The 25,335-nt window shown below is 36.1% G+C and overlaps 1 protein-coding gene across 3 annotated transcripts in view; it reads right to left on the bottom strand.

The window, feature by feature from the left end:
- The window catches only part of Ac76E (adenylate cyclase type 2 Ac76E), a 65,804-nt gene that overhangs the window by 3,879 nt on the left and 36,590 nt on the right, over window positions 1–25,335 (bottom strand). For 2 of the 3 annotated variants that reach the window (XM_017610524.1, XM_017610525.1), the window contains exons 5-21: window positions 24,539–24,661; window positions 22,996–23,190; window positions 22,630–22,857; window positions 21,052–21,179; window positions 13,093–13,251; window positions 11,747–11,879; window positions 7,863–8,481; window positions 7,073–7,171; window positions 5,588–5,706; window positions 4,914–5,140; window positions 4,622–4,829; window positions 4,227–4,549; window positions 3,978–4,140; window positions 3,694–3,906; window positions 3,513–3,617; window positions 2,451–2,468; window positions 1,065–1,307 (exon numbers count right to left, since the gene is read on the bottom strand). In XM_017610524.1, coding sequence (XP_017466013.1) covers window positions 1,065–1,307; window positions 2,451–2,468; window positions 3,513–3,617; window positions 3,694–3,906; window positions 3,978–4,140; window positions 4,227–4,549; window positions 4,622–4,829; window positions 4,914–5,140; window positions 5,588–5,706; window positions 7,073–7,171; window positions 7,863–8,481; window positions 11,747–11,879; window positions 13,093–13,251; window positions 21,052–21,179; window positions 22,630–22,857; window positions 22,996–23,190; window positions 24,539–24,661 — 3,303 coding nt within the window. The remainder of the gene's footprint in view (window positions 1–1,064; window positions 1,308–2,450; window positions 2,469–3,512; window positions 3,618–3,693; window positions 3,907–3,977; window positions 4,141–4,226; window positions 4,550–4,621; window positions 4,830–4,913; window positions 5,141–5,587; window positions 5,707–7,072; window positions 7,172–7,862; window positions 8,482–11,746; window positions 11,880–13,092; window positions 13,252–21,051; window positions 21,180–22,629; window positions 22,858–22,995; window positions 23,191–24,538; window positions 24,662–25,335) is intronic. The other variant, XM_017610526.1, reaches the window with a different exon arrangement.

The following is a 25,335-nucleotide window of genomic DNA, read 5'->3' as shown; positions in this document are numbered from 1 at the left end:
AGTTTTAGAAAACTTTTACTGGTTTTGCGTTCTCGTACCCAAAAAACTTGCAAAGTAGGGGAAATTGAGAGAGCAAAATGTGAAAGAGAGCTGCAAATTTCTGCTGGAAAAATTTTTCCTAGCTAAAACTTGCAAGTAAGAAAATCAGCTGATCACAAACACATGTTTGTAAATAAACAAAAGAAAATATGGCCTTCTTGAGTTATTATAGCAAATTTTTATTATTAATGCTAGTATACAACTACAAAGTGCGTAAATTTAATAAGCACAACATTCATTGAGTTTATTTTTCGTTAATTTGCTATTAATCTCCAGTTTGTTTACTTTAGTGTGTGCTGACTATGGTTGCCGTATGACATTTTTCGTTTGTACCATAATTTACCTTTAAATATACCAAAATAGATTTTAATGCAGCATGCTGAAATGTTGTTTTGCTGAAGTTTTCGGTTTTGGTAGGTTGATTGTTGAAATGAAAATTTTATAATTTTAAACCTACTCTATTACATTTATTTGGATCAATGATGGGTGTTTGGAGGAGATACTATTGTTTTTAATGCGTCACCATGTGATATCACAAATAATTATGAGAAAAATAACTTATTCATTCCGATATAATTAAATCGTATTTTAAAAAGGTTTTTCTTTCCATGGGTAGCGAAAGAAGGAGCCCTTAAATTTGTGCCACTCCATACAAAAAAGAAAGGAGAAAGGAATGTAGAGTGGAAGGTCTCTTGACTCTCAGGAAGGCCTTTCGGAAGGTCTTTTAACTCCTGAGATTATCTACTGGGTAGCAACAATGAAAATGGGGTACATTTGTTTAGGACTTTAGGGGAATTGCAGGGATGGGCATTCGCGGTAAGTACTCTCGTTGGTAATTTGTATTGGCATGAGATATTGCGTTTTGATATTTCCCTTTATATTTGCTCCAGGTTGAGCCCTTCAGCTAGCAATCGAATTGAGCTTTATTGTTCATTAAATGTTGGAGCCACTTTACCCTTCATTGTATAATGCGAATATGTTGAAGTTAATTTTTATTAGTTGCTTATGTTTTCTTTTTTTTTTACCTGTAGTCGTCCCATCACCCCGCAGGAATCCATACGCGACGCAACATTTACTGTATTGCTCCATATGTCGTATTGAGGTTTTTGTGCACCAATAACTCCTGCAATGACCGGGCCATGGTTGAGTCCGATACGCAACCGGAATCGTTGAAATGATTCACGATTAATTGAGTCTAATATTGACATCAGAGCGATGGCAAATTCTACCAATATGGTGACATTATGCTCCTCAGTGCGCTTCTCATCCTTCGTTAACGGAAGTATACGCCAGGAGTTGATAGTGTTGGCGGCAAAGCGATTGGTGTCATTCCATTTGATAGCGGAAACGTAATTGAGCGCAAAGGAAATTACATTAAAGCAGCCGTTAGTCAGATTGAATATTGCCAATCAAACCCATTTAAATCGAAAAAGACGGAATAAGTGAATAACAGCTATGGTTAGCATACATACTCAAATGCCGTTAGAGTAATATGCAGGTATGCATGTAAAAAGGTGCGCATAGATATACACATATCGCACATTTGCTACAAGAGTGTCATAATCATAAAATAATAAAAAATTAGTTAAGTATGCAGAAATTATTGCTGCCTGCTTTCAATGTTGTTTGAAAATTACCAGTAGTAGTCTAAGATCTGAAGAAGGCACAACCTTCACCTACTATCTGTTTAATGGATGAAATCTATTTTGTATGAAGTTTAAAGTGTTAGGAAATATTTCGCGAGTGGGTTGGCTGAAAAAAACTGGCCAGGATATTTTTAATGAAATTAAATAAATTTTGGGTTGGGTTGTCTACTTTTTCCTGGCCTACCTATCGAGTTGGCAGGTATTAACCTGGCAAGTAATAATCGTAATTTTCACTCATCTGTTTAACACATTCTATAGGCTTTATGCTTTCGATTAAATATATCCTGGCCAGGATTTTTTCAACCAACCCACTCACGAAGTATTTCCTAACATGTTAAATTTCTTATAAAATAGATTTCATTCATTAAACATTAACATATGAAGGTGAAGGTGGGGCCTTATTCGGATTTTATACTATAGCTCACTAGAACAAAATATGTATTCATTTATGCTATGGAAATTTATGTAAATTCAAAACTTTAAAGTTCGAGTTTTGCTTTTTTGAGTTATGACACTATTGAAGTAAGGGAGTGATATGTGTGTATGTTGATATATGTATGCATGTATGTATGTTAATAAATGAAGTGTGTTTGTAAATCAGGCGTTTTCAGCAGCTGACACGTTAATCTTTAGAAAAACACTAAGCTAACAACTTTTATCCGAAATTCGCAAGTAAAGTCTTGGCTATTATATAGAAGCGCCTAGGACTTTTAAATGCAAATTGTGATAGAAAGTTATTTTAGCAAGCTGTAAATGTAAACTTACCGCAAAATTACGCATCAGCTGCATTTGTGGCATAGAAAGAGCAAAATGCTGGTTAATAAGCCTTAAAATTCAATATATTTTTGTGTGAATAATGTTTTTAGACCAGTGGCAAAGTATTCGAAAATGAATTTAAAAAGAAGTATGTATGTTTGTAAGCAGAGAACGAAAACAAACAATAGCAAACGTATCGGTATCGTTCAGTTTCGCTCATACAATTCATTCATATGAAACACAACCGATTCAAATCACTTGGACACATTTTGCGAACGGTAACTTTACTATGCTAGCATTCGCGATAGCTAACGCAAACAAAACAATTGAATGCAGAGAAATAGGGAAACAAACGAAACATAAAGTTAGTGCTCACAACACAAAACGAAACCATTCGTTTAGTGGCTCAGAATCTACTGAAACAGTTGAACCATTCTGCTAAGTACATAATAATAATAATAGATTGACGCTTACACATATGTTAGTGTTTGGCCGAGCTTCTCCTCCGACTTGTGACGTGCGCCTTGATGTTGTCACACAAAGCGGAAGGGCCTACAGTTTTACGCCGACTCCGAACGGCGATTGTGTTTTTATGAGAAGCTGTTTTTCATGGCAGAAATACACTCCGAGGTTTGCCATTGCCTGCCGAGAGACGACCGCTGTTAAGAATTTTTTTTATTTTTTTGCGATGTTGCTTTGAACAGGGCTTGAACCCAGGTGCTGCGGAGTGGAAGCGCGCACTGCTTATCACTACACTACAGGGACCGACTACCTACATAGGCAACACTAATTTGCTGAGCACTAAAGGAATGATTCCTTTTGTTTTTTGTATCGTGTATTGCTTCGGTTTTGCTCAGGATGAGTACCTTTACTACAATCGAAACCATGTAAGTGAGCAAAAGAACAAACGATTCGTTTGGTTTGTGCTCGGCTACCGTTGAAACGTATCGTTTATTGTTAGCGCTCGGAAACATTATGAGAAAAGGAACAGAAACACTTCGTACTTTTTGTGGCAATGGGTGAAGTGATACGTTCGGTTTGTTTTCGTACTCTGCTTGTAAGTGTTCTTACCATGGCGCCGTCCTCCTTGCCTGGTCGCAGACCAGACGCGCACATATAGGTGCTTGCAATAGTTTTGATTTTTTCAATGCCACTAAATTTGGGTTTCAGAAGCAACTAAAAAATACAGATATAAATGTCACCCTTCATTGAAAGAAAATCGCTTTATCTACAGCACGACGATTATTATTACCTTATCAAAATCGCAAATAATCTCATTTAGCAACCGCAAACATTCAAGTCCTTGTTTATTGACATCAGTCTCATCATAGAATTCCTTGTAATTTGGTATCGAAGCAAACATCACAGCTACGCAGGAATAGCTCTCGTGATACAACTCAGTTGAGCGGTCTTGGTGAAGAAAGTGTGTGGCCACATGAGCGGGTAAAATGTTTTCTAGAAGAATCTGAAATTTTGCACAAAGCAAACATTTTTCGGAATGTGTTATCCGAATTAACCTGCTTGTTTACACATTACCTTATTGATGCCACGCATTGTTTCCACTTCTTCCTGCTCCACCTTTAATTTCGCCTTCCACAAGAAATCTGTGCGGGCGACATATTCACCCTGGCGGTCTAGCGTGTGCAACACTGCAACCACCAGTAGCAATAAGAGGAATCCTTTAAGCTCTATTGGCAAACTAAAAAACATACGACGAAATGTAGGCAATTCGAGTTTGTGGAAATTAACGAAAATACATATGTATGTATGTATGTTATTACTTACGCACTAATTTGTTGCAAATTAAATAATATATATAGGTCACTAAAACCCAGCACAACTATTTGACATATGAGAGCCGCAATCATGGTGATCAGCTTGAGAATGAAGCCAGAACGTAGGAAAGCGGAGACTGCTGCCAGGCTAATGGCACAGCAAAATAAATAGATTGGCGCCGTCTCTACTTGATTTGAAGTATATAATGGAACTTGCAGATTAGTATAAATGATGTCTGGCAAAGATGTGCCATTGATTGCAGATGATAGTGAGTCGGTTAAGTTACTTTCCTGCTTTATCGATTCAATGTCTATATCGGACATAAAGTTTATCTACAAGGGAGAATTCCGGGTTCTAGTTATTATAAAAGTCAGTTTAATTATGAATAGTAAGAGCATACTTACCACGCTGAATACGGCGCATGCAGATATTAGTATATTAACTATAATGAAAATAGCGAGTCGAAGGTATCGACTACTGGCCACCACTTGGCCGGGACCATTGCGGTCTGTCGTTGAAGCATTCATTTCGGGCACCTGGATATTGCTTAGGTACAAAAATAGCGCAAGTGAAATGAAGCTGGCTGCCAGTGAGCCAATCAAAGCTATATTTCTGTATGGGTCAAAATAGGGTACACGTACGTACATATGTATATAATTTTTAAATTCACTTAACTGTCACCGCAATTTAACTCACTTTTCAATAACGACTAGCTGAATTAGAGCGATTGAGAGAAAAAGCACAAACGCGCAAATTAAATCGAAACGGAAATGCGTATCTGGTTGGGCGCGATACATGGCCTCGCGCGGTGTATTACGGTACCACATTGTGAACGGTTTCAGCTCCGTAGGAGGTCCAAAGAAATTGAAATTGAAACATTTACGCTCCGGTGGCAATAGATTAGATTCAATCATGGCAATGCTCTACAAAACAAAACACACAAGCGCTCAGGGGGGTAAAATTAAATATCTAAATAAGAAACAAAGGACAGTAAAAGGACAGCGACTGTAAAGAAAACAATTTTTTTTTTAAGTACACATGTAGTATGCAGTATCTGTATCAGTATGCCTAGTCCATTGGCTGGCGTGACAAAAGCAAAGTTTATACAAATGGTGCACCGCCTGGTTGGAAAGTGAAAGTTTGCCATTGCCTACTTCGGGCGCCTTAATAGACTCGTAAAGTTTTTACAGTTTAAAGTGAATTACGATGGAAAGTTGAAAATTTTGGCTGGCAATGCATTTGCTTTGTGCACACACACAACGGCACTCACGCGTTAGCATGCATATCGATTGACCGTTTTCTTTTTGTCTGGTAAACTGAAGCTACTACATAAGTAGATGCTTCATCTAATTTTATTGGATCGCACCTACCGCTAGTCCTATGTTTTTAACCAATTTCGATTCTGCAATATTGGCAAATGGTTTATCCGCACCCCAGCACTCTACATATTTTGTCATCTTGGAGGAGGGACGATTGCGATTAACATGACCTAAAATAGAGTATACGGTATGTTTTTACAATATATGGTAATTTTTGCTATTTAAACCAAAATTACAAAACTCATGCGGACGTCATGCCATGCACTTGTTTTTGGTTAGCGTCTCAGTCTGGAAGCTAGATTTATTATTAATGTACCATTAATAAATTTGTACCATAAGTAAATATAGTACCTTTGCTGCAAGAGTGGCATAAGCCAAGAAGTGAAAAACTCCATAAAAATTGCTTTCAGGTTTACAGTTTACATACGCTCCAATGGTTAAGATACATTTTCTTTTAATGAGCTATAGCTAACCGATATGAAATATTTACAGAAAATAGCACAATATCTGGCACGTAATTTCTGCAAAAACAATTTGTTTTTTTTTTTTTTTGATTATGACAATGGTTCAGTTCGCTATGCAAAAGCTAGTAAGAATAAGAGAGTAACAAAATTCGGAGTATAAGGTATCTTAAAGCTTAAACAGACGGCAGCGTTGATTCGGATTAACTCGGACTTAATCTAGAATAACTGCAGTTAATTGCCGAGTTGATCCGGATCAACGCTGCTGTCTGTTTATGCTTTTACTCTCCCAAAGAGAGAAACTAACTAAGCTTTGCGAGAACAGGAATTAGCAAACATTTGCAAGCTTCACTGCCAGCTGGCATCCACGATTGCATTTAAATTATTTCAGGTGGAAAACAAAATACGACCTATACGTACATATATTTCTTCTTATTTTGGCTTTCTTCAACCTACGCCTCAATTTATTTGTGGAAGTCACTGTCGGATTTGCTATATCGACAGTGGTGTCGACTGCGTTCCGATTACGAATATAGGTTTTTCAGCCGAGTACCTTTGAAATGTTTGGAATTAATTAAATTAATTGAATAAACAAATATTCACATACTTCATTCATTAGTAAATCGCAACAAGATTGTTCATTTTTAAATTTAACGAACTTGTTGATTCAAAATAATGTTGACAAAAATGCAACCGTGTGCCACAATCCTGCTTGTAAACTCTTGCTCGCCCCTCCAAATGAAATGTCAAAATTGTGCTCTCTCCTTGCAAGTTTTACTAGGTTTTTGGCCAAACGGATACGATTTGGTAACAGTTGAAACCAACTTTTTGCATAGCGAACACTCTTAATCTTGCAGCAAAGGTGCGATATTCTCTTACACATGTTACACTAAATAGCCACAATATGGCAAAACTAACAATTTTTTCTTTCCCAATCCATACTTGCAGTTTAAACAAAGAAGTAAATGTTACAATACATTATACTAAAGCTGGTCTCCAGACTTACGGTACCGTGAACTTATATGTAGATGTAGTTTACTTTGATGAATGTACATGTAAGCCAAATCATACTTACCAGCATGGCTGCGAAAGCTCTCTCCACTGTGTATGGACAGCTTGCGACCATCCATAAAGGCGCCTGATGAACGTCTTCTGTCCGCAAATGAAATAAGACCTAAAAACAAACAAAAACAAAATTCCGAAAGTCTTATGGTGTCTTCGTTTTTACCAAAAAATTGCGTCTTTTAATTGACGCTTCTTCTGTTCGTGTTCGATTTTAAAATAAGGGCAAACCAGTGAAAAAAAACCGTGTTCGTTTCTTAAAATGTCAACAATTTATGTAGTAAGGCAAAAAATGCACATTCTCTGCCATTTGAAGAATTGTCAGGGGAGATAGTTGCCCTGAAAATCAGACGTTTGCTTAAAACGAAAATATTATGAAATTCGTGGGTAAGACAATGATTTGTAGGCAAAAAACATGCACTTTTACTGAATTGAGTGTAACATCGAAAGTATTTTGCAGCATAGGAGGGCCACATTTTTTTGGAGGAATCGAAAATACTATGGCTGCATTTCTTTATTCATTCCGAACGTTTAGAATTTTTTTTTTTGTAACCATAATTGGGATAATCTGGCATGTATAAAGAAACGCAGCCTATAACAAATCCTCAAAACAATGTCAAATACATTAGACCAAATAAAAGCTTAAGAAAAGACATGTAGAATTTTTTATATAACTTAATCTCAATTAATAAGTATTCACAAGATCTGAAGTATCGAGTATTCAGAAAACGGTAGCTAATAATATTTGCACTGTGAAGGTGTTGCTTTGGATTTGTGCTTTAAACTTCTCCTTTGAATCTTACCTTGCACCGACAACTTGCGTCGAATTTTTTCTGGCCCCTCAGCGATAGACAAATTGTAAGCATTAGCCGCTGAATTGTTTGAAGCATTGTTGTTGGTGTTAACATCGTTGACATTAGTATTACAACTTGATTCCGTCGTACCACCATTGCAGCCATTTGCGCTCATTGCTACTGCGCTTGCTAATGATAACGATGACTTATTGCCAATAGTTTGAGCATCTTCCAGTGCTGTATTTGAATCTTTATTACTGCAATGTTTATTCTGCTCTAACGGATTTGATGTCTGTGCTATTATATCGTCTTCATCTTCTTCCGACAGTTCCTTTATAGACATAGATGTTGTTATCATTGGGTCCTGGCTGTTGGTGGACGAAGGTGAGAGTTTTCCACGTTCAAGTGCGAAAATCCCACCGCTTAGTCCGCTAATGGCACCGGTAGAAACCGCATCTTCTTGATTTGGTGTCTTCTGCCCACTAGCTAAAGCTATATTCACGTTCGAGATGCTGGTAGGGGCAGGGTTCGGTAGAAGACGTTCGGTAACATCGCAATCGTTAAGCTGGGCCTCTGTAGAAGATGATATCTCGATCACTTGCGGCACGCCAATTGGATAAGGTATTTTCTGTAGTAAAGTTGATCGAGTTTATTTCATATGACAATGTATAGGTATAAAAACAAAAAAAAACTCCATATTATAAAATTCAATCGAATTCTACGAGAAATTAATAACTAACAGACGGTTAAAAAGGGTCACTTTGGTCTAGGGCTGACGATGCCCGGGTGCCCGGGTTACCCGGGTACCCGATTAATTTGGTGTCACCCGGGGCTTTTATAACCCGGATAGCAGGGTATATTTGCTCACCAGAAGCTCCTGGCATCAAGCCTTTAACCATTTATACTAAAATATCGATACTTAGACATAAGAAGAAGAGATAATTAGGGATAAACGAGAGAACCGTTTTGAAATAAGACAAGTTTTACTTTACCCTATAAAATTTTGGCAACCTCGCATACGAGGTTTTGCATTTTATTGATACGCGGTTTTGTACTTTAAACGACGATATGTATGTCGGTGCCGGTTAAACGAAAAACACCCGGGTAATATGACATAAAGCTTCTTATTTAAACTTTTTTTTTCGTACATATGTATGTACATATATGTATTTTAAAGAATATTACATACTAATATTTTCAAAGCAATATTAAGTACTGCCAGACACTCCTAGCCGGCAGTAACTTCTGCCAGACGCTCCAAAATATGCAAAAAGTTAGAAACTTACTTACTTTATACATACTCACATACACATGCATGTACATGTACGTACTATATTTTGTGACTCAAACTTAACGGGGTTACTCATACGCTCTATCCAACAACTTAAGCACAGCTGTGCCCATACACATCAAGGGTGTTCGGGGCATGCTTACCAGGCGTTCATACATATCGACGACTAAATTTGAGATTAGCAATTAGTGACTATTTTTGTGACTTGAGACGATTTGGGTATTCAGAAGGAGAGAGTCACAAAAAGCTCACCAAAAATGTGTGGTGATAGTGTTTATGTATGCCTTTTGCCCGCGCCGTTCAAAGAGTCGCAATGGCCGAGTGGTCAAAGCATTAGGCTGGCAGCCGAGAGGGTCCGGGTTCAAGTCCACTTCGGCCGTGGAGGATTTTTTATTTCTTTTTTATTTAGTATTTTTTATTAGTTTTGTTTTTTTAACAATCTTTAGATTTTAATGTTAAAAAAAAAAATTGTTTCAATACATTTGTATGATATTAAAGCATATTGGTTTATGTTCTAATGAAATTCTTGTTGAACAAATTTCCTCGCTTCATTTTCGCGTGTTTTTTTTTTTAATTAAATGGAAATAAATAAGTTTTTCCTCCATACTTCTATTTTTGTGACCGGCTCTTAGCCAGCTGACAAATTAGTGACTTATTTTTGAGACTAGAGACGTGAGGCAGCGTACTGGATACCAAATGGTCTCAAAATCCAAGTTCACCACCAAAAGTCACTATTAGTGACTAGAGACCGCTGCCAGGGTAAGCCTAAGGTGACTGATAATGGTATGGTTTGGAGGCGTCGATATGAAGTAGCAAGTTTTCTACACGCATACACACACAAGTTTGTTTTTAAGAACTTTTTAATTCGTTTATAGAAGCCTTCGAAACTCACAAAGTAAAATTTTGGATATTTGAAAGTGTATACAAACAATTTTGCGCGTTGAAATGGAAAACTTATTACACATGCATGATTCAATAATACAAGGTTGTGTAATTTGTCACAGCTAAAATTTGACACTCCTTTATCTAGATTTGTATTTTGGAAGTAGGAGAAAGGGGAAGAATGTGATCGCATTTTGCGAAAACGGTAGTAGAATGGTATTGCTGTAAACATGTAAACACATAAAGGGCTTGTGGTGTGCGGCACGCAGCCTGTCAAAATAAGATACGTGTAAACCATATGAACTGAACACAATCCACAACACAAGCCCAGGCTGTCGTGTGATTGCACGCCGAACAAATTCTATTTTCTAATTTGACAGGTGTGCTTCCTTACATTTCGTATCAGTGTTGAGAAATGAAGTTGTTGCTTCAATACGAAATCTATACAAAAACTGCACTTTTTGACTGTTTTACACTTTTACAAATCCATTAACAGAAATATGTATGCACATTTTAATTTATTATTCATGAGAAAAAGTGATTGCTTTTTTTTGTTGAAGGTGTCAATAATTTTCTGGAAGAAAATGACTGACATCGTAAAAAAGATTGCCAAAAATCAACGGTAACTCCCAGCTACTTCAAACTTCCACTTTATAATACAATATTGAATGAGGTACTGCATACCCAAAAAATTTCACAAAAATTTAAATAAAAAGCTAGAAATTTGTATGAAAGTTTGCTGATTTTTTTTAATGTTGCGCAAAGATTTAATGTTGGATTTATACAGTTTTCGTCAAAGAATAAAAATTAAAAAATAATAGAATAAATAGCCAAATCTTGCCCAATTTGTGAGTTTCATAGTTATGATAAGCACTACATATTTAAGAAAATCTCTTGTTTTAATTAACGAAGTTATTGCTGCGGCTATTCATTAGCCGTCATCGATTCGCCAACAGTTAGCGAGTGGCGAAACGAACGAACTCAATGAGGTACACCCAAACTCGCTATTGTCCAACTTTGCTAGCTAATTTTGTTGTTGCTTTCACATGCAAAATTGTTCGTTAAGCGATCGGAACTCAAACATAGCCGTCATCGATTCGCCACTTCGCTGCTTGCTATGTTTGAGTTCCGGTCGCTTAACGAAAAATTTTGCCTGTGAAAGCAACAACAAAGGTATCTAGCACGGATAGACGATAGCGAGGTTGGTTGTACCTCATTGAGTTCGTTCGGTTCGTCACTCGCTAACTGATGGCGAATCGATGACGGCTATTATAACATTGTTATTGCTGATTTCGACATTTTGTTTCAAGATTTTATATCGAAAATATCTTTTTAAAACTTTGCCTGGGAAAGGAAGCTGATAGCTCAATACATTTTAAACACTTATTCAAAATGATTTATTTTGGAACGAATTTCCGTCATCCCTTGTCAAGTTTGGTTTGCAGACGGAAATTCTCGTTCCAAAATAAATCATCTTACCACCCTGTCGGAAAAATCAACCAACACCAACATTTATTCAAAACTTATAAAGGCAAATTCGAAAAGGTCAAAACAAAAAGCGAGTCATTGCCTGACTTGTTCTATGGAAGCTGGGCCCTACATAGTTACATATGTATATGTATGTGAATCTAGCTTATCGGCAATTAACATGTACGACGTTTTAATCGGAAATGGCTTTGAAATCGAACACTGCTAGTGCAACACTATATATAGTACATACCTTTGGGGGTACGATGAGATATGTTTCGATTTTATGATCCGCCAAATAACTGTCCCGACTAGCGCCATTTCCCTCTTCAACCACGAATTTGTCACCAAGGAATTGTAGAGTTTGCTTAGTGATGTGAACTCGGCTGTAACAAAAAAATTACGTCAAAACCAACAATACTTGATAACTGTATATAAATGTTTCCAGACCAACTAACGTGCATATCGCATTATTTAAGTATGCGTAAAGAGCAATCACAATCAGTAAAATGTTGCTCATACGCTTCGGTGGCCTTTATGCTATAATAACACATTCACAAATTACTTGCATACATACATATGTATGTACATGATGCACAGCTCAATAGCTCAAAATGACACGTACTTCAAAAGTGTATTAATTCAAAGTTATTGGCTTCACATTTACTTTTCAGCAAAAGCTTGACCAACACCGCTAATACTGGCCGTCAAAAAACAGTTGTATCTTCCAGTTAGGAGATTTAGGGTAATGAATGTGTTATAATGCATACATACATACATACATATGTATATAGAAATTTTCTTTTTCTACCCAGCCAGCAAGAAAACGTACATTTTACGAACATTATATCGAGCCCTAACTGCCAGAAAAACGTAAGCGACATTGTTTTCAAATTTTACTTTTTGATGCAGAATTGCATCTAGATGCTGTACGGGCATTTCTGCATGAAAAAGAAAATTTTTGAAAAATATGTCGCTTACGTTTTTTTCGGCGCTTAGGGCTCGATATTTTACGAGGGAATCTCGGCAAAAAGTTAAAGAAAAGCTGGTAAACGATAAACCAAAAAATTTAATAGAAAGAGGTTTGTAGTAATTTGTAAGCGCAAGAAAAGGTTTTCATTATGTTGGTAATTTACATATGTATATGCGCATACGACTGCTTTTCCGATCCGTTTACGACTGTTCGTAGGCGTTCCACAATTTCCAACGAAAAAGTACTCGAAAACGAATCGTAAGCGGCTATCAAAAGCGACTTTTTATCCGGGTTTTCTTCAAGAAAAATCCAGTTACGAGCTCGTTTACATAACATAATAATAATTGTATGTATGGTTGTACATATGTATGTATGTAAGCATGAATGCATATTATAAGATTGGGCAATTTTAGTTGTATGTATTTCGAATAATGAATTGCCAATGTTTTTTTGCGACGATTTTGAAAGTGGTCATTAGTTAACAAATACATTAGAAAACGAGCTTACAGGACATTATATGTATTTACATACATACATACATACATAAGTATGCATGTATGTATGTACATATGAATAAGCCATAATAGTATTGCGTGTTCCGTATAGTCGTCTATGATTTAACTTACCCTGCTACACCACCACTTTCCATATGGTTCGCCAACGTAACATCATCACTCCAAACATCAAATTGCCACTTACGTAAGCCAAGGACACCGCAAAGGACATTACCAGTATGAATGCCTATACGCATGTCAACATTAATTCCGGTTGCCTCGCGCACATGTCTGTAGGGGTAATAAAAGTGGTTAATAAATGAAGGTCGCACTGGGGCAATATATGAAATATATTTATATGTATGTATGTATGCACATGTTTACTTTTGGTTATGAATTAAATCTGTTGTACATCAAAAACAACAGCACTCGAAACCTAGCCAGCGCGCGAAACTGAAATTATCTGTACATATGTATATATGTATATACATAAATATGTACAGATGCATGTACATATGTAAGTACATAACGGACTATAGTTGAGCGGAAGTGTACACTTATCCGAAATTGGGTATTGTTATTTCCTTGCTCAAAGGGATTTCTGTTTGATACCAGCAATTAAATATTACTAGCAGACCCGGCGAACTTCGTCCCGCTTAAATAAATTTTTTTATTGAAACAATTTGGTGCAAGATTTTCACCAACAATTCACTGTCACGATTTATATGCTAATATTATGGTTTGGTGGTCGGTAGGCATACTTCCCAGGCAGTTTTGAATAACCCAACGAAAGTGTAATGCCCACGAAAAAGTTCTTGGAATTTCCGCCCAATGATCTGGCGTTTCACATCGCGATTAATCGTACAGCGAAATAAATTTGAATAATTTTTTCCTCTTCACTCCCTGGCGGCAATGATGATCCGGTTCGATGGTGAAATCCAATATTTATACATAGACTTATTTCAGACGAAATATCTTAAATGCCTTATCAAGGAGCGCAATAGTTCTGGTGGTTGATTTAACGGAGGTCAATTGAGATTGACTCCTGGGCAACTCAATCCTGGTGTCTCCGAATGAAGCTTTAACGCCGAGTAATATTGGAAAATCCTATCCATTGGGCCAGTCGGAAAACACAGCAGTTCGACAAACTCAGTGGTGCAGCCGGTCGATGTAATGGTACATTCACGACACTTTCTCTCACTGGACGTTTTTCAGTAATAACTCGACCCCAGCGCCACCTGCCGGCTCATTTTTGTGAAAGTATTGCTCTTACCATTACCAATACATATCCCGAATATGAGCCAAATCGCATCATAAATACGAATTTTTAGTAATAACTCGACTCCTGAGCCACTTGGCGGATACATTTTTTCATGGCAATATTTTCCTTTACGATATCAATACATGTTTCGAATATAAACGAAATCGGATCATGCATAAAATTTTTTGTAATAACTCGACTTCAGCTCCACCTGGCGGGTCAAATTGTGAACTAAAAATATCCACAGGCCCCCTCAAACACACATAACGCCCCATTTTCAAATAGTCCCACATATCTCCATGAGTATGCCATTGCTTTCAAAAAGGCGATACATTGCGTGAGAATCTCAAACAAAGTTTACCATTGAGAGCAACCTGCAAACCATCAAAAGATACACTTGAAATCATGATAAAAACATTAGAAGGTAAAACCACTCTCTCAATTCGTCGGCCATGAGTTTTTTCTGACGTTTGCAAACATTTTAAAATCATATAAAATTGAAAATAAAAAAATGAAATTGTTCTCAATTGTTGTTGTTTGAGATTAAAGATGAGAATGTGTGTGTGAGCTTGAGTTCGAATTTTAAAATTATAATGTTGGCAAACATCAGACTGCCTCTCAATGATTTTACCTTGTAATGTTTTTATCATGCTTGAAATGTACGAAGCCGTAAAATCGCTAAATAAAAAAGACATTTACATTACCAAGGCTGATAAAGTAATTAACAAAAGTGACTACGATGATGGCATGCAAAAATTGATTGATGACGGAAACTATGTTCGAGTTAGAAATCCACTGAACAAAATGAAAACTGCAGTGAGCACAGCCATTAAAAATCATGCAGAGTTGTTTGGTGTTTTTTGGAAAAGTCGCATGATTGTTTCACATTTCCGTGTACCTTCAATTTATGGCCTTTTTAAGCTACACAAACCAAGTAATAACTATCGTCCGATTGTCTCCATTATTAACGCACCGCATTCCGCTATTTCGAGATGGCTGGGTGAAAAATACAGAAAAATGAAACAATTTGATCCCTTTTCAATCAAAAGTTCGTTGGAATTGGTCAATGCATTGGATGGTGTTCGTTTGTGCGATAATCAACAGCTTGTTTCGTTTGACATTAAATCTTATTTTTCGAATGTACCTAGAGAAGGCGCGCTCATGGCTCTACGGGATTGGTTGGATCGCCAAAATATTAACTCTTTGGAAAAACAAGCATTATTGCAGTTGACGAAGATGAGCATAGAACAGTCTTATTTCCAATTTCGTGAAATATTTTATTGGCAAAAGGATGGTCTTCCGATGGGTCACGTATTAAGTCAATTTTTATGTAATTTATTTATGGTAACCGTTGAACAAAACCTTTTGGATAGCGCATTATTCCCGCACATATACCATCGATATGTTGACGACTGCTTCGCAGTTGTTGCTACGGATAAAATTGACGACACTTTGCAAATGTTCAACTCAATTTGTAATGAGATACAATTTACTTGCGAGAGAGAGGTAGACAGAAAGCTCCCGTTTCTCGATATACTAATTGAACGGGATAGTGACAACAATATTGTATTTGATATTTTTCGTAAGAGCACAACGACAGATAGATATATTCCAATCGAGTCAAATCACCATCACTCCCACAAGCATGCAGCGTTCAACTCTATGATACATCGCCTCGTAAACATCCCATTGTCAACAGAGAAGTTCGTTGCGGAACGAAACACAATCGTTCGTATCGCAAATCTTAATGGCTACACCACGTCAACCATAGATCGTTTAATTGATAAATATTCAAAACGTAAATCAAAAAGTCTTGTATCTTCGTTTTTTGAAAAGAAAAATGATTTAAAACGTTGTTCTATGTTGTACAATTCCAATAATTTAGTTTTTCAAATATTTTAAAGAAAGAAAATATTTTGTTAGCTCCAAAAAGTAATACGAAATTAAAATCTTTGTTGTGTTCTACAAAAGATAAATGCGTTAGCATTGAAAAACTAGGTGTCTATATAGCTAATTGTGATTCTTGTCATTGTGTCTATATAGGTCAAACTTGCCGGTGTTTAAAAATTAGATTAAAAGAACATTTAAATAGTATAAAAAATATCGAACCAAATAAAAGTGGCTTGGCAGAACATATTTTGTTGGAAAAGCATAAAATCAATGAAAATAACTTTAAACTAATCGCCTCTGAATTAAATCGCAACCGCTTAAACATTTTAGAGTCTATGCACATTTATTTACATAGGAAAAACAATGTAAATCGCGACGTAGGTCCACATTTCTCTTCTCTATTCACTCTTCTTGATTTTGAAGTAAACTAGTATTGTATTTATGTATGTATTGGTCAACGCTTTTTCGTTCTTCCATTTTACGCTTTCACATCACATTTTTATACCCGAGCGCACTTGTGCACAAGGGTATATTAATTTTGTTCACATAACGGTTGTTTGTAACAGCCAAAACGAATCGAGATAGATATAGACAAATGTATACATAAATGATCAGGATGAAAAAAGAAATCGATTAAGCCATGTCTGTCTGTCCGTCCGTCTGTCCGTCTGTCCGTCTGTCCGTCTGTCCGTGTACACGATAACTCGAGCAAAAATTGAGATATCTCAACGAAATTTGGTATGTAGGTTTCCCTTAATCCAAGGTAGGTTGGTATTGAAAATGGGCGAAATCGGACTTTAACCACGCCCACTTCCCATATAACGGTAATTTCCAGAAATACGAAAACTGCGATATTTTAGTAACTACTGAAGATAATTCACTCAAAATTGATATTTACAATAATTTTTAGACGAAAAATAAGAATATTATAAATTTTTGGAAAATGGGCGTAGCCACGCCCACTTATGGTTACATGTGTATATCTTGGTAACCGCTGCACCAATTTCTTCCAAACTTGGCACAGTTGTTGGCCTTCGCATAACATACCAAATGGCCGAAAATTTTTAAAATCGCTCAATAACCACGCCTACTTCCCATATAACGGTAATTTTCAGAAATACGAAAACTGCGATATTTTAGTAACTACTGAAGATAATTCACTCAAAATTGATATTTACAATAATTTTTAGACGAAAAATAAGAATATTATAAATTTTTGGAAAATGGGCGTAGCCACGCCCACTTATGGTTACATGTGTATATCTTGGTAACCGCTGCACCAATTTCTTCCAAACTTGGCACAGTTGTTGGCCTTGGTACAGCATAAAAAACCGCCGAAACTTTTTAAAATCGGACAATAACCACGCCCACATCCCATATAACGGTAATTTAGAGAAATACAAAATCTTCGATAAATCATTAAATATTGAAGCTAATTTATTCAAAATTGATGCTTGCAACAATTCTTTACCAAGAAATACGTTTATGGTAAAATTTTGGAAAATGGGCGTGGCACCGCCCACTTATGATCACATATAAGTATATCGGTAACCGTTCTACCAATTTGTACCAAACTCGGTATGGTTATTGTACTTGCCACGTGTAAGCAAAACGTTGAAAATTATTGAAATCGGACTAAAATAACGGCCGATTCTCATATAACGGTAAATTTAAGAAATGCTTGAAACTTCAATATTTCGAAATTGAAGGACGCTAATTTACTCAAAATTGATACACCTCGGCTTACCATCTAGCGGAAGGTTTCGGAAGGGTGAAAAAAACATATATTTAATACTTGCGCCGGGTATTTAATGTTCGGCTCCGCCCGAACTTAGACTTTCTTACTTGTTTGTTTTAGTTTTAGTTGAAATTCTGACTCTGTCTGAGGATGATGTCTATGAGACATCGAAACAATTGTAATAAAATTTTAAATAAATTACTAAATGACTATAAGGTGTTTTCTTGTAGTTCAATTCAATTGATTATATACATAAGTCATTTATTGCTCAAAATTCATCTTAAAATTAGACATTATCTCTATACCATGTTCGAGTTTTTTTTAGTCTATAACCATCCTTGCCAATTCTGCAGTAGGTGTGCGAAATTAAAAAAAAAACAAATGGGTGCAGCCGTTCTCGAGCTTTGCGAACAGAAAAAAAACGGCTTTCAAAATATATATTAGTATAGATAACTCGAGATGTTTTCCTTCCTCTTACCAATATATATATGTCCGAAATCGGACTATAAATACGAATTTCAGTAATAAGTCGATCCCAGCGTCACCTATCGGGATTTTCTCTCCGTAACATTTTTCCTTGGGCAAAGACAAACACAACTGAGAAACGTCTACTCAAATCGGACAATCCGTTCTCGAGCTATGGGGCGCACATTGGGGCAAAAAAGGTTGCTGTGGACAAATCAATTTTGAGAGCCCAAATATGAACCGATTTGAAGTTTCTTTTTTTTTAATAAAAAATAATTAAAGTTCGCGTTGATCTATCCATCTATTTTCAAAATATATATGAGTATAGACAACGAATTAAATACATTTTTTAATTAAATGTATCCTATGAAAAAATGTTTATGAATATTTTTGTAAGGAATTGCAGACATTTGAAATTAATTTCAAGTCTTTTCCAAAAAAAAGAGGAAGCATTCAAACGTGAACTTTTTTTCTTTCATTTTCCAACATAAATAAAGAAACAACCAGAGCTTTTTTAAAAAACAATTACGGGTAGATCGACGTGAAATTTAATTATCTTTTATTAAAAAAGAAAAAGAAACTTGAAATCGGTTCATATTTCGGCTCTCAAAACTCATTTGTCCACAGCAACCTTTTTCGCCGTTCATTTTATGCAACTTAGTTTTATATATAGAGGTATAGACATACATTTTCAAATAGTTGGCAACCCTCTTCAAAATTATTACTTCTGGTTAAGAGTGCATTTTGGCTTTATCTACTTCCTTACAACATAGACAATTAAATTCAGTAATAAAATCAATAGTTTATATATGAAAAGGTATTGTACATATCGCACGACTTTAATGTTTTTAGTCAGGGGGTTTCCTCTTGAACAAAAATAATAACTTAAAGAATATTTTAAATACAATTGCAAAATTTTAAATGAGACTATAATAAAATTTTAATTTGCTTTTTTATTATGACATAGCTGGTTGATTAGCAAAGAGGAAATTGCAATAAAAGATTACGACGTTCTTCCAGCAAACGAGCGATATAAGTATTCGTACAAATAAACTTGTTTATAGGTACATACATATGGGGCCAAAAAACCAAAATAGCTTAATGGCTTATCAAAAATTTTAAGCTTTATAAGACAATACGTTCGACGATTAAACGAGAAAACTAGATGCGGTTCACTATGGTTATATATGTTACCGGCCAAACCCGACCTTAGAACAAACTAGTTTTGCCTAGGCTAAACTAGATCAGGGGCCACAGTATTTTTGCGCAGAGCTCCTTTCCGCGTAGTCGGCCTTTGCCAGCACTTCAAACAAAAAATTACCCTCATAACTCCGATTCCAGGTACGCAGTCCACAAAATTGTTGCGTCCAACTTGTTTCCGCATTGGACGGATGTATTGGATCTAGGTAGAACTAAATAGTTTAACCTAGGAAAAATTAGTTTGTCTTAAGATCGGATTTGGCCGGTAACATATACATATATAACAACTATTTCTATATTTGTAATTATGATTTTTAAGCAGCTTCTCTATTTCGTCAAAATTGCAGATAGGCTACAATGTGGCAACAAAATCATTTTGCCAAAGTAAGCCTATGCTGAAAAGCCACGAGAGCACACACAACAAGCAGTTTGAACACAATTTTCAATCGGTTGCACACCAGTCTAAAATGTGCGCTGTAGGTAGTGGTCTGAAACTATCGATAGTCGACACTGTCGATAGGATGCGAAAGTTCTTTAGAAACCATCGATAACTATCGATAGTTTTCGATAGTCTTCTAAACTTACAATTTGGCTTTATATTGCTTTCGGCATATTTGTAAGAAATATTTCTTACAAAATCAGTAAATCGCTTGCTTACAGTCAAAAGTTGCTAAGTCCATTTTAGAAATTTTATAGAAGAGGAAGAAACTTCTCATAGCAATTTTCTTCAAGAATTTTGCGAAACTTTTAATAAAATATTTTAAGTGTTTAAAACAAAGCAAAACTTCATACGAATCAGAAACACTTGTTGCTAATTAATAAAAATTCGATTTTTTTAGGGCTATTTATTCTATTCAATGACAGATATTTTATGATTCTTTAGTTCTTATTACGAATCTTTTTTTTTTTGTCACTTATCAAAGCACCCGCTGAAAATGCTGGTAAAAGATATTTTTTTTTTATGAAAGGTGCTGCCAGGTTGTGTCAAATGCATATGCAAATTGACAATAAGCAATAAAACAATAATGTTAGAAGAACAAAAACTATCAAAAACTATCGATAGTATTGAAAACTATGGTACGATAGTAAAAAACCATCGATAATATCCATAGTGCCATCGATAGTTTTAGACGACAAGCTGTAGGTATGGGTTGTAAATTTTAATATCGGTGCGAATGAATTTTGATGTGAAAACATTCACACACACAACCATCAGAGAAGAGGTACACAAGCACACATATCGTCGTTTAAGGCACAAAACCGCGTATCGTCATTCTGCAAAACCGCGTAACTGACATTTGTTGCCAAATATTGGATTTGCTCACACAAGCTATTGGTTCAATCCATTCGCCCTGAAACATAATAGCCAGAAATATGATTGCTTTATAAAAGAGAAAACAATTTTGAAATGTGAGTATTTTTACTATCTAAAAAATAATTTATGCAACCTCACATACGAGATTTTGCATTTTGTTGATACGCGGTTTTGTACTTTAAACGACGATATGTATGTACATACATGCATACATACACTAACCTTATGGCATCAATCATCTGTAGGCCCATGTTTACACAATTGGCAGCGTGTTGCGGCCTTGATATGGGCAGTCCGGACACACAGTAGTAGCAGTCACCAAGAATTTTAATGCGCAAGCACTGGTTTTCCTGTGAATAAACAACGTAATGCCGCATAAAAGGATGTTATCAGCTCTGGCGCACCCAATGACAAAAAAGTTCCCATTTCAATTTCCAAACATCTACATAGATAAATGTGTACATTAGGGTGATCCTTAAATGAAGGAAGCCAATTTTTACATCAGATTTCCTAAGCCTCAACCCCTACGTCGATGCCACTATGTATAGTCGAAGATATCACATATACACCCTTAATTCGTAATTCGTAGCTACGTTACGAAAAAACAAAAATTGAGAGAGCGGAAGCCCTTCTTCTAATAAGAAAGGTATACAACATTTATTGTGCACATAACTCCGGAGGGCTCGGAAAGTCGGAGCCTTTATTTTAAATTAAAGTTTAATCCATTGACTACACGAGTATGTTAAAGTTTTTAGATTCGGGTGATGCGTTTGGATACAACAACCCAAAATCATTGTACAAATAAGTAAACCGTACCCAAGTTTCTCGATAAGGGCAATTTTATCTGTCTAAAAGAACACCACTAATATTTGCTGCAAACACACATCGATTTACATCTTTTTGCTTAATTTTTATCTCGCTTCCGACACAGAATTGCTGCAAACACACATCGATTTACATCTTTTTGCTTAATTTTTATCTCGCTTCCGACACAGAATTGCTGCAAACACACATCGATTTACATCTTTTTGCTTAATTTTTATCTCGCTTCCGACACAGAAGTGTTTTTGTACAAAATTACGCAAAAAAAGCTGTCAATTTCTTACTCGTTCGTTTTTAGGCATGCCATTGTTACGAATTTTTTAAGTTCGAAGATACGATAAGGATTGCAGCATACCACTTCTACATTGCAGAATAGGGGTGATAAATTTTGCTCCCAATTGGAGTCGGTTAAGGCGTGTCGCACAGGGGTCAAACTTCAGATTACCCTATGAAAACGTCTTAACCGACTGCAATGGGGATCAAAATTTATATGTGATATCTTCGACTATGGTGGTATCAATTTTGGATTTTACAAGAAAAAAATTAATTTTAATATTTTGAGTCTCTATAGAGGAATCTGAATTTTGCCCCCATTTTGACACGCCTTAACCGTCTGCAATCGGGACCAAATTTTTTTTAAGGACCACCCTAATGTACGTATACATATACTGAATAAAAGGTATGTACATGAACTCATGAGACCATAACAAACAGACTACTCTTTACAAACATTTTTAAACATTAAGACTAAATAATCAACGCTGTGCATAAATAGAAGTAGTTTGGTATTTTAAAGGGATTTTATTTTTATCTGAATAGGCCTACAGCCGTTTCACAAGGAATGAAAAAAAAATCGTTATTATTTAACTTGGAAATTAATTCTTCTTTGGTTCGAAACGATCGATTGAATATCAGTAAAACAAGTCTGTTTTTTTTTTTTTAATTTTTCCTTACCCGGTTTTGTGTTAACTTACTTACCCCTGCAATCTGATCAAAACGTCCGAAGAGGTCGTTCAGCGTCTTCACCAAATCACTAGCAGAAAGTTGCTCAGAAAGTGGGGTGAAATTCACAATGTCCGCATACAAAATTGACACATTGTTATGGCGCTGCACGTGCAATTCGTGAAAACGTGTAGCAGATGTAGTAGTCTGACCACCAGCGCGTTGGCAGGCATCAGCCATCTTGAGCATAATACTACGCTTCACCTGCACTTGCGTCGGCAGATAAAAGTAAAGTAAAAAATAATAAAAATACGCATTATTTCAACCGCAAGTTAATATTCAAAAATCATGCCGTTATGAAAAATTTCAATTATTGCGTCGCTATGGATTTTACTCACTGACCTCTGCCGCTATGTAAGCGGGAATGACGCTTAACAAAAGCTGCTCTTGTTGCTCTCGTTCACACTCTAGCTTGACGCGTTGCTCGATTCCTGTACGTGTACCGTCCACAGTGCGGTTGTGTGCTGCATCTGACATAATGCGATAGTAAAGACCAGAAACAGATGCGGAGGCCAACATGATAATTTCCCCGAAGAGCTGCAACGAAAGGGGTAAGTGAAGTGAAGTGCAAACTAACTATCTTAAAGTGTTGGGTGCGTACAGTAATGCCGAAACAAATTGAAAAATGGTCAAACATCAGTTTATTTAGTTGTGTGTGTGTGCCATGAGAAGAAAAATGCATTCTCGACGTTCAATATTATTTCAGCCCGAAGCCACCCACTTTTATTGTTCGAGTAGGAAGCATGTATGTTTTCTAGTCGTCACCTTAGTAGGTATGCAACTTGTCATAATAATGCGAGGAGTTTTAGTCTGCCAGCTGGTAGTTCGCTTGGTAGATACGAGTATATGGTCGAAAAGGTATTGTGCGACAACTGTGAAACATACTAGGGGTATTCTCGAAGTTTTGCACGATGATGCACGGATTGCTCGAAATGCAAAAATACTATTCCAAATTTCGAAGAGTACGAGAGCAACCCATTGCAAAGAGGAAGCGTGCATGGGTAGCAAGCAGCGAAATTATGTATCAAATACAATAACAAGAGACAGCAAAAAAAAAATGAAGTGAGCGAGATGATAGGAATGAGAGAAATATGTAGCGATTCCAACAACAAAACAACTAGCACAGGCTTGCATTTATCTTGCTATGCTATTTTGCAAAATATATACATGGGTTTCGACCTTGCACACTTTGCAGCGATAGGGAGTGTTGTTTCCCATGTATTTTGTTGTTGTGCGTTTGCAAGTTATGCAATCCATGCAATCCATCAATCCGTGCTACGTGCAATGGCTTTGCAAGATTTGGAGAATACCCCTACTTTGTAATCATTGCATCTTCCCTTTGCGCACTCGTAAATCAATTGATTGCAATCCAACAACACCGAAATGACTTTTTGTTGTTTATATTAGCATTGGCTATTGTCAGAGCAATTACTATTTACCAAAGTTTACTTTACAGCTACACATGCCGGATTTAAAGTGTTAATAGGCAAAGTTACAGGCGATCCTCAACAGTAAAAAACTTGCAGTGGAAATGTAAAAAAACTAAGTATTGGAGCACATCACAAAACTAAAAAAAAAAATGAGAAGGACTTTTTGGAGCAAGGAGTGGACAAGTACGCGCAAAGCTTAGCTCGTCGTATGATGGATTTAGAACATTTATTATAGGCCACATCCGAACATACATATGTGTATACATACGTATGTATATAAAACCGATATTTCATTAAAATACAAATTATTAGATTTGTTCAGGATCTGTTCATAACAAAAAAATTCACACGGTTGCCATGGCAGCAAGCATAAAATTTGCAAATGCAATTCCAACTTCAAATCCAAGACCATTTCCACAACATCCTGAACAGCCCTATTGTTTCGTATTACTTACCAACGGCAAACTGGGTGTATATTCCTCGCTGGTCGCAATGCGGTAGATAATGTGAACAGTCGTCATGAAAAAAGCTAATACCACGGAAACTGGCCAGGATATCGGCAACATTGTATGTATACCCTACAAATATAACTCATTTCCGTAATAAATAAATACGATACAGTATTAAATATACATATCCCACTAAAATAATTATATGTGCAATATCGTCACTAGACACGAATAAAGGCGCGAGCTCATAAGTTGACGGCGAAAAAAGACGCATAAAAAAACTTCGGCATCAAGGACTCTTAACTTCTTCTCCGAAGTTTTTCATAAGCATATTTTTTCGAAAAATTTTTTTACGCGCCTTTTTTCGCCGTCAAAACACTAGCGCGCCTTTATTCGTGTGTAGTGACGATATGTTTTTCCTCATTTTAGCTCTATTAAAGAAGAGTAAAACTTTTTGCTGTATGCGATTAGAATAGCCTTTAGTTTATAAGTATTTTCATATGTTAAATTGATGTTCCTTTAGAATTTTAATTACCATTATCACAAACAATAGTTAATATTGAATAGTAAATAATTATATGTGCAAAATTAAGTATTCAGTTCCTGCTGCTCCAGTGTCACAAATTTTCAACAGAAAACTACATCAATGATTGTATGGTAAAAACTTAAAACATATAGGCGCTTTTTTTATACCCGAGCGCACTTGTGCACAAGGGTATATTAATTTTGTTCACATAACGGTTGTTTGTAACAGCCAAAACGAATCGAGATAGATATAGACAAATGTATACATAAATGATCAG

Source organism: Rhagoletis zephyria, unplaced genomic scaffold, assembly GCF_001687245.7.
Source record: "Rhagoletis zephyria isolate East Lansing unplaced genomic scaffold, Rhagoletis_zephyria_1.1 Rzeph_scaffold_00318, whole genome shotgun sequence".
Lineage (NCBI taxonomy): Eukaryota > Metazoa > Arthropoda > Insecta > Diptera > Tephritidae > Rhagoletis > Rhagoletis zephyria.
Note: the sequence above shows the minus strand (reverse complement) of the source record. Positions and strands in the feature narration are given on the sequence as shown.